The sequence below is a fragment of the Dendrobates tinctorius genome, unplaced genomic scaffold (genome assembly GCF_039654945.1).
Source record: "Dendrobates tinctorius isolate UK_male_01 unplaced genomic scaffold, ASM3965494v1 ptg000293l, whole genome shotgun sequence".
Lineage (NCBI taxonomy): Eukaryota > Metazoa > Chordata > Amphibia > Anura > Dendrobatidae > Dendrobates > Dendrobates tinctorius.
Genome location: NW_027361960.1, coordinates 6,060,732 through 6,075,823, shown reverse-complemented (window position 1 = coordinate 6,075,823; position 15,092 = coordinate 6,060,732). Strand labels below are relative to the sequence as shown.

The following is a 15,092-nucleotide window of genomic DNA, read 5'->3' as shown; positions in this document are numbered from 1 at the left end:
TCGGCTTAATGAGATCCCTCCAGGCTGAGATTATCGGCCGGAATATAGGATGAGATGAGTTCGTGCTGGGCTTTTGCAGAAGGAAGTTAAAGAAAAGCTTTTGCAATGAACCTCTATCACTAGCATCTCTCTCCAAGCCATACCAAGCTGGATGCGTCATGTTTTCAGTAAACCAGTGCCAGCTCTGTTTAATGAGCGAGGCCTGATAATAAGCGTAGAGATTATTGGGTTTTAAGGGAGAAGCATAATAACCTTTTTTGCTGTGTTATACCCATATTTTAAACACCTATTACTACACACTCTGGCCTGGAATCTTTTCCTTAGGTCCATTGATTGTGCCTCAAACTTAAGATCCAAGGAACAAGTGTGTCTCATTCTTAAGAATTGACCCACAGGGATAGCTTTTAGTGTTGCATATTTGTGGCTAGAGCTCGCATGTAGAAGTGAGTTTACTGAGGTGAGCTTCCTATAAACATCTGTCTGCAGATGAGAGTCAACATCAATCTTGATGTCCAAAAAGTCCACCTCAGACTCACTGTAAGAATAAGTGAAAGGGAATCTGTCACCCCCTGGGACATATATGACCTATTAATATGGGCATATAGGTAACGGAAAAGTTAAACTAGTCCTACATGTATGCCTCATATTAGCGGTCTTGTTGTTGAGAAATCTTATATTCTTTCCTTATGCTAATTATTTCTTCCAGGCTTCGGGGTGTACGGTACGTGGAAGAAATCCCTGCCTCCTGTCTTCATTATAATACTACCTCCCTCCCAGTTCTGGCACCGGAATCCCACGCCTGCACCCTGCACTCCTTCCACTATACGTACCTTATCCTTCCTTCTGTGGGCACTGCATTCAGGGACTTTCTGCACCGGCGCCAGTGACTTTCGCTCCCTTGACCTCCGGCGTGCACGACGATAAGGTGCTCGCCTCACGTTATCCCTGCATAGTCATCGCTATGAACACATGGTTCCTAGCGATGACTATGCAGGGAGGAAATGGGGAGAGCACCTTATTATCACGCCCGCCCGAGGTCACAGTGATTTACCGGGGTCTGCACAGAAGATCCCTGAATGCAGTACCCATAGAAGGGAAGAAAAGGTACGTATTATGGAGGGATTGCAGGATGCAGGCGCAGGATTCCAGCACCAGAACTGACTTGTATGGGAGTGGGGTAGTATTATAATGAAGACAGGAGGCAAGGATTTCTTCCAGGCACTGCAAGCCCCGGAGCCTGGAAGAAATCATTAGCATAAATAAAGAATGTAAGATTTATTAACAACAAGACCGCTAATATGAGGCATACAGGTAGGACTAGTGTAACATTTCTATCACCTGTATGCCAATATTAATAGGTCATATACATCCCAGAGTGTTATGATTGAGTCACCGTAGGAGGCAAAAACAGAAATACAAGCTAAGTCCAGAAAACCAGAGAAGTTGGGAACTATCAGATTGCAGACCCCTGAACCTATCAACACAACTAGCAGTAGCCGTGGGGGGTTCCTACGATGCCCTAGACCCCTCGATCACAGCCGGAGAATTAAATAGGCCTAAAGAAAGAAAGGGGAAATCTAAACTGCCCCAGAGCAGACCCCAAAGCAATAGGCAGCCCCCAACATATAATGACGGTGAAGCAAGATGAAAACACTAACACAGACAGAAAGATAGACTGAGCAAAGACGGGGCCCAAAACTACCTAGATAGGAAAGGACAGGAAGGCTGCTGTCTGCAATCTGCCAAAACCCTATTAAAGACATAAGCCAACAAGCTGATATGAAAAAGGCCCTGAAGCAGCTAGGCTTCAAAAACTAAATCAGCACTCAGGTATTTTCAGAAGACAGAGCTAAAGGAATTCAGCACACCCCAGCAGGGAATGGCAGAAATCCAGAAAAACAAAGCAAAACAAAGTCAAAGCACAAATGCAAAAAGCCAAGCAGCAAACTTAGCTTTAGAGGAGCAGGAATTCAGACTGGTCTCCAAGGATCCCACAGAGAAATCACCCGCAGGGCAGAAGGGCGTCGGCAGCCTTATATCCAGTCAGTAACTCCACTCAGCCAGTCATCATCATCAGCCTCAGGTGTTTGATAATCAGGCTCACTACCTTTCATTACCAGAAGAGGGAGTTCCTCGGGCCTCAGTAGTGAAGGGGAAAATGAACTCACAACACCAGAGGGTGACCGATTCCCTTCAATCTGATGTTGAATCTATTGTTGTTTAAATGGTTCATGAATTTTTTTAGCTGTTGTGGAGTGCCTTGCCATATGATGATCACGACATCAATATAGCGTAGCCAGCACTGCACATGGTCAGCAGCCCGGGCACCCTTCCCGCCAAAGATTTCCCTTTCCCAATAGCCGAGGAAGAGATTGGCAAAGGAGGGCCCACATCTTGAAACACACAAAAAAATATGTGTCAGGATGTTTGTCAAAAGTTCCAAAATCAGATCACTCATTTTCTTCATCCCAATTGCTGTTCTTAAGGAAAAAGTGACATGCCTCCAGGCCATCTTGATGATGAATGCATGTATACAATTACTCTATATCTGCAGTGGCCAGAAGCATGTTCTTTTCCAACCCTACACCATTGATTCTTACTAGGATGTCCATTGTGTCCCTTGCATATGAAGGTAGTGCTTCCACCAAGGGTTTAAGATAGTAAGGTATAAATTTGCAAATGGGTCTCCCCCTTTGATGTGGATTCCGGCGATGAGCCCACATCTTTTACGACACAGGTCTGCTGATATCATCAAATGAACTGTGCCCCTAACAGCCGTGAGTGGAATCGTGATCTGTTAACGTGTTAAATGTCGATGTCAATCTCTGACAGTGGCATTTAATATGCTTGCACCATAAGTGTATTACAAACCATGTCCATCGGTGCCCATCTAACATGACCGTAGGTCTCGATGGGTTGGCATGAAAACCCAGGTTCTGCAGGAGACCCCTATGGTTGTCATAGCTGAACAGCTATGAGCGCTGCCCAACAATCGGCGCTCATATCAGATGATCATTTTAACAACACAAATACACAAATATTAAAAAAAATAAAAAATGTAAAAATATAAAATTTTACATCAGCTCCCACCAATAAAAAATACACATATTTGGTATCGTCGCTTTCAGAATCTCCCAATCTATCAATATATAAAAATAAGTAATCCTATTGTTAAATAGCGTAAAAAATAAAAAAGCAAAATGCCAGAAATACGTTTTTTTGCTACTAACTGTGAGTTCCCCCTCCAAAACTGGGATGGCCATTACAGTTACCCACTGGGTTGGAGTTAGCTGTGACAAGGTTATCATCCTTTTATAACATACAGTACATGATCATCAAATGCATTTCACCCTTGTTGTGTCAGGGAGCAATGCATCAGCCACTACCACTGCTACAACTGGATTACATCTCTGCCCTCTCCTGAATGTGATATTTTACCTTTTTATTTCTGGCCAATTCTACTGTACGTCTAAGTCATTCACAGCGGTCTATTGTGTATTCCTTCTAATATTTTCAAGAATATCCAGAATATTGTCAAATATTCCTATTTCATACATGCATGTTTATGTTGATTCCTGAAGTAACTTCTTGGTTTACCATCTCACGTTACATATGACGTCATTTGAACCTTAGTAAATCCTCTATGATGTTATTGTATTGGTGATATAATGTCTGACAAGCATTTAATTGGTGATATGTTGCCAGTGTAAGGTAGCGCTTATTGTTAGTGTTGGGGGACACTCACTTGGCAGCAGATTAATAGGGTCAGGCACAGGTTTTTCCACATAAACAGTTCATTTTGGTTTATTCAAGCATCATAAACCGCTGTAGGCCATGTTATACTTCACAGGCTTAACACATAGTCCAGAACATTTACAGTTTATGGCTTTTCCTGGCAGTCCCTAAACATGCTGGACCTCTCTGTCCAGTGACCGTGGGCGACCGCACGCCAAACAGTTTATTAATGTTCATAGAACCTCAAAAGCACCAACAGTTATTTCCCCCTGTCCAGGGTTACCTCTTAGGAGCTCCTGCTCCGCACGCTGACTCCTGTCAGTACTCTCTCAGGGAAGCTGCCGAACTGGGATCACCATCCCGGACAACGCCTTGCTCACCAGGCCACCTGACAGTCCAGATCCACAGACGGACGGTTGCTCCCCCAATGCAGTGCCGTCACTGACTCTGCAAACACACGTGGCCTATCTGTGTGCTATTCAGGACGTCCGTGCCCACTTTGAAACCGTCCAACACACAGGCCTCACCGGGTGCTATTTTGGGATCCAACCCTCCTCCCAGGGTCTCCCAACACACAGGCCACCAGGTCCAGGGCCTCAGTGGGTGCTATTCAGGATGTCCGTCCCTCCTGAGACCGTCCAACTCTCACGCCTCACCAGGTCCAAGGTCGCAGCACATGCTCCAAGGATCCGATTCTTCTCCCAGAATCTCCCAACACTGGCCCTCCAGGACCTTGCACCTTGAACCATTCAGGTACACACACACTGCCCATGTGACCAGACCTCAAGCACATTATATGGTACATAACCACACCCACAGGTGAGGTATGGATCACATGGTCATGACCTCACTACAGGTCCTATTCCACACACAGCCACACACATACAGGCTTTACATTAGGCATTCAGACACATGTCCCTGGGTGGGTTTGAAGGTGACTGGTTCCACCTATCTCACCAAGTCACCTGGAAGCTTCCCTGATACACAGTAACAAACCCTCAGCAGTACCTCTGCTGATCAATACACATTCCAGCTTCCATCAGAAGGCACCCACCCTTGTGATACATATCGGCCATTTATAATCCTGCTGCTCACCATTTCCCCATCACAATAAAGGAAACGCCTGCATGCATGTCCTTGGAAGTCCATATAGCGCCCCCTAGCTGTCACAAGGGTCACTGCATCACACCGGCTATAATCATATTTACTATGCTGTATCATCTGGACATACAGTATGTTTCTACTACATGTATTTCGATTCTCTATGATGTTATTGTATTGGCAATATGTTGTTTGATATTTATGGTATACTAGATGGTGGCCCGATTCTATCACATCGGGTATTCTAGAGTCTCTGTTAAAATAAAAAATAGTTATATACTCACCCTCCGACGGCCCCCGGACTCTCTCTCCTCTCCACGCTCCCGGCATCTTCCGGTTCCAGTAATGCTTTGCGCGAAACACCGCTGATGACGTCGCGCTCTCGCAAGAGTGACGTCATCATTAGCCCTTCTCGCTAAGCATTACTGGAACCGGAAGATGCCGGGCGCGTGGTGAGAGGAGGGACAGAGTCCGGGGGCCGTCGAAAGGTGAGTATATAACTATTTTTTTAGACTCTAAAATACCCGATGCGATAGAATCGGGCCACCATCTAGTGTATTATACTCCTGTTACACCCGGAGCTGTTGTCACTGTTCTGCTGTTACCTAATGTATTGTACTCCAGTTACAGCCAGAGCTGCAGTCACTGTTCTGCTGTTACCTAATGTATTGTAGTCCAGTTACACCCAGAGCTGCAGTCACCATTCTGCTCTTACCTAATGTATTATACTCCTGTTACAGCCAGAGCAGCAGTGTTGTGAGTTAATTTTTCCCTTCACCATTGAGGTCTGATGAACTCCCTCCTCTGGTGAGGGAAGGTAGTGAGACGGATTACCAAACACCTGGGCAGCTAGATGATAACTGGGTGGCTGGAATTGAGGACTGGATATAAGGCTGCCGACGCCCTTCTTCCTGACTGGTGATTTTCCTGCTGGATTCTTGGAGACCAGTCTGATTCCTGCCTCTCAAAGCTAAGTTTTTCTGCTCTGCTTTGTACTCTTCAGTTTTGTTTTTGTTTTGCCTTGTTTTTTGGGAGTTCTGCCATCCCCGGCCGGGGGTGTGCTGAATTCCATTTTTGTCTCTGATCTGTTGATCTTTTGCTCTGTCTTCAGAATATACCTGAGTGCTGATATAGTCTTTTGAAGCCTAGCGACTTCAGGGCCTGTTTTTCCTATCAGTCGGTTGGCTCATTTTGATAGGGTTTTTGCGGATGGCAGACAGCAGCTTTCCTATCCTGTCCTATGTAGTTAGCTTGGGCCCCATCATTTGCTCAACCTATCTTTCTATCTGTGTGTCATGTCGGACGCTGTTCACACCACAGCGTCCGGCAGGCAGCGGTAGTTCCATCTCCGTCCACTATAGCCTCAGTGGCGCCGGCTTGGTTTTACTCAGGTTATCTGGGGTTAATCTAGCTGGAAATCAGGTGGGATGTTTGGTCACGCCCACGGTCTTTAAATAGTCGTGCTGGCCTGTGGGCGTCGCCGATTATAGCTTGTGTTTTGTGCCAAGTGGTTCCGGTCTGGAGTGGAGGTGTTGGAGAGAGAAATTCATAGCTGGTGTCGTATGATCCGTTGTTACCTTTTCGTCTTCCTATATTTGTGCTTTGTTTTGCCCTGTTCACATTACAGTATTGTCCTGTGTGGTTGCGGCGCGGTGTGGTTTGAGTTCTCCCTGTCTGTCATTACTGTGTGGGTTTTGGTGGTTTGACAACTCACTGGGTGGAGGGTGGAGGGTTCAGCTTAAGGCTGAGCAGGAGATAAGGAGAGGCTGGAGGCTCAGGCATTTGCACCTTTAGCAAAAACCCTGGGTTGAGGGTCAGACAGGGTTTTCCCTAGTTTGAGGGACTCCGCAGGGGCCCGGGTTTTGTCAGCCTCCTTCGACCTAAGCCTCGCATAACATTATAATCGGCCACACATTTTTCCATGGATTCCATGACTTCCATAAACCGCCAGTTGGCGGCGCTGTCCGTACAGGTCACCGAGTTGAAGGGGGCAGTTCAGCAGCAGGGCCTGGTTGTAGCTAATGTACAAGCGGCTTCTGCTGGTGCAGGTGCAGAGCCTAAGATTCCGCTGCCTGAACGATTTTCTGGGGAACGCAGCAAATTTGTCATCTTTCGGGAGGCCTGCAAGTTATACTTTCGCATGCGCCCGGTCTCCTCAGGTAATGAGGCTCAGCGGGTGGGTCTGGTGTTATCATTACTGAGTGGGGACCCCCAAGCATGGGCGTTTTCCTTACCAGCCGACTCTGCTACATTTCATTCGGTTGAGAATGTTTTTTCAGCACTCGGGCTCATTTATGATGACCCCGACAGATTGGCTTTAGCAGAATCTAAGATCCGCGCCCTCCGTCAGGGGGAATGTATGGCGGAAGACTATTGTTCAGAATTTCGCCGTTGGGCAGTAGACACACAGTGGAACGACCCAGCGCTGCGGAGTCAGTTTATTCATGGGGTCTCAGAAAGAGTTAAACAGGCCCTCCTGATGTATGAGACTCCTGCATCGTTAGAATCTGCCATGAGTTTGGTTATCCGTATTGATCGCCGTTTGCGTCAAGGGGCGCAGGAGACGCTGCCTCTGGGGGAAAGCAGGGGTGCCAGTGTGGTTGCTGCAGATGAGCCCACGGAACCTATGCAAATCGCTGGGGTATCACATGTGCAGCGTCGCGTTCCTGGGTTCAGGAAGCATGGAGCATGTTTTTACTGTGGTAAAAGAGATCATTATGTAAATGCTTGTCCTGTGCTACCAAAGAAAGTCGCACCGGCGGAAAACTGGTAAGCTCAGAGGGTATGGAGGAGGCCCAACTGAGCGTATGCATATCCTCCATGATGGTATCTCAATGTATGCTCCCTGCCAGGGTTATTATTGCGGGCAGAGAGCTACCAATATCAGTGTTTGTGGATAGCGGTTCAGCCACCAATCTCATGGATGAGGAGTTTGCACGCATGGCAGGTTTCAAGATCGAAAAACTCCCTCATCCTATTCGCGTGGTTACCATTAATGCCGCTCCCCTCCCACAGGGGGAGATTACTGAGTTTGTAGCTGAGGTTAAACTCCACATTGGGGTCCTACATTCTGAGTGGGTTACATGTAAGGTACTCAATAATCTCCCAGCACAAATAGTCCTGGGTTTCCCATGGTTGTCTAAGCACAACCCGGTGATTGACTGGAGAACCCAGGACATAGTCCAGTGGAGCAGTTTCTGCCAGGAAAATTGCTTGGCCACATGTGTGTCCGCTGTGAAGTCCAGCCTTCCGGAGGCATTGCTGGATTTTGCGGACGTATTCTCTGAGAGGGGTTGCTCAGAACTACCTCCACATCGAGCCTATGACTGTCAAATTAGGTTAAAACCCGGGGCTAAATTGCCAAAGGCGAGGATGTTTAGTATTTCTGGTCCGGAGAGACAAGCTCTTAAGGACTACATTGCGGAGAGTTTAAGTAAAGGGCACATCCGGCCTTCATCCTCACCTGTAGCAGCGGGGTTTTTCTTTATTAAGAAGAAAGATGGGGGGTTACGCCCGTGTCTGGATTTCCGGGAGTTAAACCAGATTACGGTCCGTGATCCCTACCCGATGCCTCTGATCCCTGATTTGTTCAACCAGGTGGCTGGTGCGAAGTGGTTTTCCAAACTTGACCTCAGGGGGGCATATAACCTCATAAGGGTCCATCAGGGGGATGAGTGGAAGACGGCATTTAATACCCCTGAGGGTCATTTGGAAAGCCTAGTTATGCCATTTGGGTTGACAACCGCGCCTGCTGTGTTCCAACATTTCATAAATGATGTATTTGCTCATGTGCTGGGGAAATTTGTGATTGTGTACCTGGATGATATCCTTATTTATTTGAGCGACCAGGACACTCATTTAGAGCATGTCAGGCAGGTGTTACAGCTGCTCCGTGAGAATAAGCTCTATGCTAAGCTTGAAAAATGCGTGTTTTTTGTTCAAGAGTTGCCTTTTTTGGGATATATTGTGTCCGCCGCAGGGTTTAAAATGGATGCCGCGAAGGTGCAAGCGGTGCTGCGATGGGAACGGCCTGGTAATCTAAAGGCGCTCCAGCGGTTCCTTGGGTTTGCCAACTGTTATAGGAAGTTTATTAAGAATTTCTCTACTATAGCCAAACCGCTCACGGACATGACGAAAAAAGGTACCAATCTCGCTATCTGGTCTGAGGATGCGGTGCGTGCATTTGAGCTTCTGAAGAACTGTTTTGCTTCAGCCCCCATTCTGGTGCAACCGGACGTATCTAAACCTTTTACGGTGGAGGTCGATGCGTCTGAGGTGGGAGTGGGGGCAGTACTGTCACAGGGCTCGTCCTTGAGCAATTTGTGTCCATGCGCCTACTTCTCCAAGAAGCTGTCGCCGGCCGAACGGAATTACGACATCGGCAACTGGGAGTTGTTGGCCATCAAATTGGCTTTTGAGGAATGGCGACACTTCTTGGAGGGGGCGGCCCACCAGGTCACAGTCATCACCGACCATAAAAACCTGCTCTATCTGGAGTCGGCCAAGCGTCTGTCTCCCAGGCAGGCTCGCTGGGCATTGTTTTTTACACGTTTTAACTTTCTGGTGACTTACCGTCCTGGGGTGAAAAACACCAAGGCGGATGCCTTGTCCAGGTGTTTTCCGGGGGGAGAACCTCGGGAAGAGCCGGTACCCATCCTCCAGGAAGGTGTAGTGGTTTCGGCTCTCACGACTGAGGTAGAGGCGGAGATTGCCGAGGCCCAGGAGGAGGTACCACCAGGACTTCCCGCTAATAAGTCGTTCGTACCCCTTCATCTTCGTCTTAAAGTGTTGGGGGAACACCATGACTCGGTCCTGGCTGGTCATCCAGGGGTTAGGGGCACCTTGGAACTGGTATCGCGCCGCTTCTGGTGGCCAAAAATCCGGCAGGATGTGGTTTCCTACGTGACAGCTTGCATCACGTGCGCCAGGACCAAGTCGCCCAGAACCCGTCCTGCTGGCACTCTACAGCCTCTGGGGATACCTAGTAGGCCATGGACAGAAATCTCCATGGACTTTATCACAGACTTGCCTGCCTCGGCGGGGAACACGGTCATCCTGGTGGTGGTTGATCGATTTTCGAAGATGGCGCATTTTGTGTCGTTGCCTTCCTTGCCCAACGCGAAGACGTTGGCTCAGGTCTTTGTGCAGGAGGTGGTCAGACTGCACTGAGTTCCGTCGGACATAGTGTCTGATAGCGGTACCCAGTTTGTGGCGAAGTTTTGGAAAGCTTTTTGCTCACGATTGGGGATCAAGTTGTCTCATTCGTCGGCGTTTCATCCGCAGTCAAATGGTCAAACTGAGCGTATAAACCAAAATCTGGAGCAGTATTTGCGATGTTTTGTGTCTGACAACCAAGAGGAGTGGTCGACGTTCCTTCCCTTGGCCGAGTTCGCATTAAATAATCACCGCCAAGAATCATCGGGAGAGTCTCCGTTCTTTTGTGTTTATGGGCACCATCCTCAATTTTGCATCAGGGGGGCTCTGGGGGCGTCCCAGAGGAGGACCGGTTAGGAGTTCAACTATCATCGGTCTGGAGGAGTGTGAAACAGCGATTGCTGAGCATGAGTGCAAGATACAAACGTGTGGGTGACTTTAGACGCGTGCCAGGTCCAGACCTGTGTGTGGGTGATTGGGTGTGGTTAGCTACTAAAAACATAAAACTCAAAATTCCATCATTGAAATTGGGTCCAAGGTTTATTGGCCCTTTTAAGATTGCTGCCATCATAAACCCGGTTGCTTTTCGGTTGGAGCTTCCTGCGGTATACAAGATACACAACGTGTTTCACAGGTCTTTATTGAAAAAGGTGGTAGGCTCTGTGGACACGACGCCGATGCCACCTCCAGTCATGGTGGATGGCGATTTAGAGTTTGAAGTCTCCAAAGTGGTGGACTCTCGAGTACTGCGCCGTACCCTTCAGTATTTGGTGCACTGGCGGGGGTATGGTCCGGAGGAGAGGTCTTGGGTACCAGCCTCGGACATGCATGCTGATCGGCTGGTCAGTTCCTTTCACCGCCGTCATCCGGACAAGCCGGGTCCTATGAGTCTTGAGGGCCCTGGGGTCCCTCGTAGAAGACGGGGTACTGTCATGTCGGACACTGTTCACACCACAGCGTCCGGCAGGCAGCGGTAGTTCCATCTCCGTCCACTATAGCCTCAGTGGCGCCGGCTTGATTTTACTCAGGTTATCTGGGGTTAATCTAGCTGGAAATCAGGTGGGATGTTTGGTCACGCCCACGGTCTTTAAATAGTCGTGCTGGCCTGTGGGCGTCGCCGATTATAGCTTGTGTTTTGTGCCAAGTGGTTCCGGTCTGGAGTGGAGGTGTTGGAGAGAGAAATTCATAGCTGGTGTCGTATGATCCGTTGTTACCTTTTTCGTCTTCCTATTTTTGTGCTTTGTTTTGCCCTGTTCACATTACAGTATTGTCCTGTGTGGTTGCGGCGCGGTGTGGTTTGAGTTCTCCCTGTCTGTCATTACTGTGTGGGTTTTGGTGGTTTGACAACTCACTGGGTGGAGGGTGGAGGGTTCAGCTTAGGGCTGAGCAGGAGATAAGGAGAGGCTGGAGGCTCAGGCATTTGCACCTTTAGCAAAAACCCTGGGTTGAGGGTCAGACAGGGTTTTCCCTAGTTTGAGGGACTCCGCAGGGGCCCTGGTTTTGTCAGCCTCCTTCGACCTAAGCCTCGCATAACACTGTGTTAGTGTTTTCATCTTGCTTCACCGTCATTATATGTTGGGGGCTGCCTATTGCTTTGGGGTCTGCTCTGGGGCAGTTTAGTTTTTCCCCTTTCTGTCTTTAGGCTATGTAGCTCTCCGGCTGTGATCGAGGGGTCTAGGGCACCGTAGGAACCCCCCACGGCTACTGCTAGTTGTTGTGGATAGGTTCAGGGGTCTGCAATCCGATAGCTGCCAACCTCTCTGGTTTTTCTGGACTTAGCTGGTATTTTGCTTTTTCCTCCTTCGGTGACTCATCATAACAAGCAGTCACTGTTCAGATCTTACCAAATGTATTGTACTCAAGTTACACCAAGAGCTGCAGTCACTGTTCGGCTGTTACCTAATGTATTGTACTCCAGTTACACCCAGATCTGCAGTCACTGTTCTCCTGTTACCTAATGTACTCCTGTTACACCCAGAGCTGCAGTCACTGTTCTGCTTGTCAGGACTCTAGTGTCAGGACCCTGTCAGCTTCGGCAAACTGCCACGCCGAGCAGGGTGACTTACCCACACTATGGAAGAGCGCGGGGTCCAATACAGTAGTGACGGTTCAAGCAGACAGGACCTGAAAATAGTAAGGAGTCCCAGGACCTAGATCATGTGACTGCAGGGGGCGGGGCTTAGCGTCCTACTGCTGCAGATGATATAATGTACCTACTGCAGGGAAACTGTAGAAGAGGAGAGGAAAACGCAGGTCAGACAAGCGAGGGTTCGTACACGGAGAGGGCTGTGCGGTACTAGAGGGACGAGCAAAGAATAGTCAAGTCACAGGCAGAGGGTCATACACAGAGAGGTAGCGCAGTACAAGAGGGACAGGCAGAACTCGTAACAGGGACAGAACCGGATCAAAACCAAACAAGCAAGCAAGATATCAGGCACAAGGCACACGTATGCACGAGGTCAACTAACTCAGCCGAGGGCAGGAGTATAACTGACACCGGACCTAGGTCAAGTGAGCATTAAACAGCCGCCCTCTGCCAGAGAGAGGCGGAAACAATTAACCCCTGTCCAACCAGGATGGGCCAAAGACAAAGCCCATCCTGGATCATGACACTGCTGTTACCTAATGTAGTGTACTCCAGTTACACCCAGATCTGCAGTCACTGTTCTGCTTTTACCTAATGTATTGTAGTCCAGTTACAGCCAGAGCTGCAGTCACTGTTCAGATCTTACCTAATGTATTGTACTCCAGTTACACCCAGAGCTGCAGTCACTGTTCTACTGTTACCTAATGTATTGTACTCCAGTTACACCCAGATCTGCAGTCACTGTTCTGCTATTACCTTATATACTCCTGTTACACCAAGAGCTGCAGTCACTGTTCTGTTGTTACCTAAAGTATTGTATATGTACAGGACTGTGCCTGTGTAATGAGCGACTGAGCAGTGATGCCTTTAACGGCTGTAATGTGACTGTACAATAAGCGATGCGGCCGTGTTGCCGTGCCGAATAAGCGACTGTCGCTGATTGGTCATGGCCTAACTGCCGCGACCAATCAGCGACGCAGGATTTTGGTTACAGACAGACATGATAAGACAATTATATTTATAAAGATATCATTGATATATTGGTGGTTATACAGTAATTATATTTTACTATACCATATCATTTAGACATATGTTTACATTACATGTATTGCTAAATTGTAAGGGTATGTGCACACGTTGGGGATTACCCTGCGGATTTTTCCGCGTGGATTTGGCTAAATCCACAGGTAAAATGACTTGCGTTTTACCTGCGGATTTAGTGCAGATTTTGTGTGGATGTCCCCCACGTTTTGACACTTGCAGATTCCTATAATGGAGCAGGTGTCAAAAGGCTGCAGATCCGCACAAAGAATTGACATACTGCGGCAATGAACCCGCAGCATGTGCACAGCGTTTTTTGTTTTAGGTTCACTTTAATGGTACTGTACAACGCAGGAGATTCTGCACATACCCTAAAATGGATTGGCATTTTCATGCTAACGTAATTAGTATGCATGTATTGTAGTAGTGTATGAATTCTATTTTCTCATCATTTTACTTCTGTGTTTCATAATTGGATCACTGCACTTCTTAGTGCACATACGCGTCTTCTGTGGTGCTCTGTGCCATGCACCCCCTGTCACTGGTCCTGTTGCACTTGTGCTGTAAAATGCGGCTAGGCGCCAGCTGCACCACATGACAGCGGCGGTGATTGACGGGTGGGTAGGTGCGACGGGGTTTCAGCGTGCAGATGTGCATGTGCTAAGTAAGCCACTACCATATGCCAATTCTCATTCCTCCTGTGCCTTACAATTAGGTTACCTATAAAATAAAGGAAATAAGTTGTACTTTTTACTGGTAAATAAAGATATTATTTTTTCTCAGACACTTTAACAGTATCAGACTTCCTAGGGATGCTAAAGGTGGCCCACATGGAAGATTACATGTCAGATTTTGCTGAAGGTAATCAGCAGCAAAATCCACAACAATAGAATTTCCTTGTAGATTTTACCTTCCTTATTGAAATCAAAGAAGAAAATCTGCAATAAAGGTGTGATAACAATCCACACTACAAATCAATATCCAAGCTGACATTTTCTATTGTATGTGGATGACATTTAGTAAAATCTGAATTTTCTGTGAGCAAATCCTCTTAGAAAATTCACAGCATTTCAGGCTCATGTGGACTTATCTTGACCACATTATTTTCTATGATAAGGATTAATATCTAGAAAATTGTACTTTACATGTATTTATTGCCTTCATTAGTGATGGAAGTCATAATGTTCTTTTCTTTTTCCTTTTTAGTTTATCTCGCTTACAATGAACATCTAAAGGAAGCATGTGGATCAGCCAATTTTTGGAATAAACATCTTGGTATTTTTGCCTTTCAAAGACATTTTGCTATTTGTCTAAAATTTTATTGATTTTGCAGGACATAGGGCTCTTTAAACACTTCTAATTACTTTTCTTTGTAACAATAAAATTAAGAAATTATATTTGATTATTTTTTGTGAATTTCTACAGTAAATCTAAAAATATCTATGACTTAGAGAGTTAATGTGTCTGCAATACTCATGCTCCAGAGGTTGTCATTAAAATGTAAGACAACGACACTGTCATTATACCATGCAGGCTGCTCTATAACCTTTTGGATTTTAGGCATATTTCAAAATTATTACTCTTGCCAGCTGCACAGTTCAGGGATTCTGTGTACCGCCATATTGTGCTCTCTCTGGTGATTTATTTTAACCCCTTAACCACCAAGGGTGGTTTGCACGTTCATGACCTGGACAATTTTTACAATTCTGACCACTGTCCCTTTATGAGGTAATAACTCTGAAACGCTTCCATGGATCCCAGTGATTCTGACATAGTTTTCTCGTGACATATTGTACTTCATGTTAGTGGTAAAATTTCATTCAAATAACTTGCGTTTATTTGTGAAAAAAATGGAAATTTGGAGAAAATTTTGAAAATTTCACAATTTTCCAATTTTGAATTTTTATGCCCTTAAATCACAGCGATAGGGCACACAAAAAACTTAATAAATAACATTTCCCACATGTTTACTTTA

The 15,092-nt window shown here is 46.8% G+C and overlaps 1 protein-coding gene across 1 annotated transcript in view; it reads left to right on the top strand.

Annotated features, from left to right (window-relative positions):
* Positions 1–14,514, top strand: part of CAPN9 (calpain 9) — a 305,702-nt gene extending 291,188 nt beyond the window's left edge. The window contains exon 20 of the mRNA XM_073560090.1: positions 14,324–14,514. Within this exon, the coding sequence (XP_073416191.1) occupies positions 14,324–14,350 (27 nt within the window). The 3' untranslated portion in view covers positions 14,351–14,514. The remainder of the gene's footprint in view (positions 1–14,323) is intronic.
* Positions 14,515–15,092: the final 578 nt, after the last annotated feature.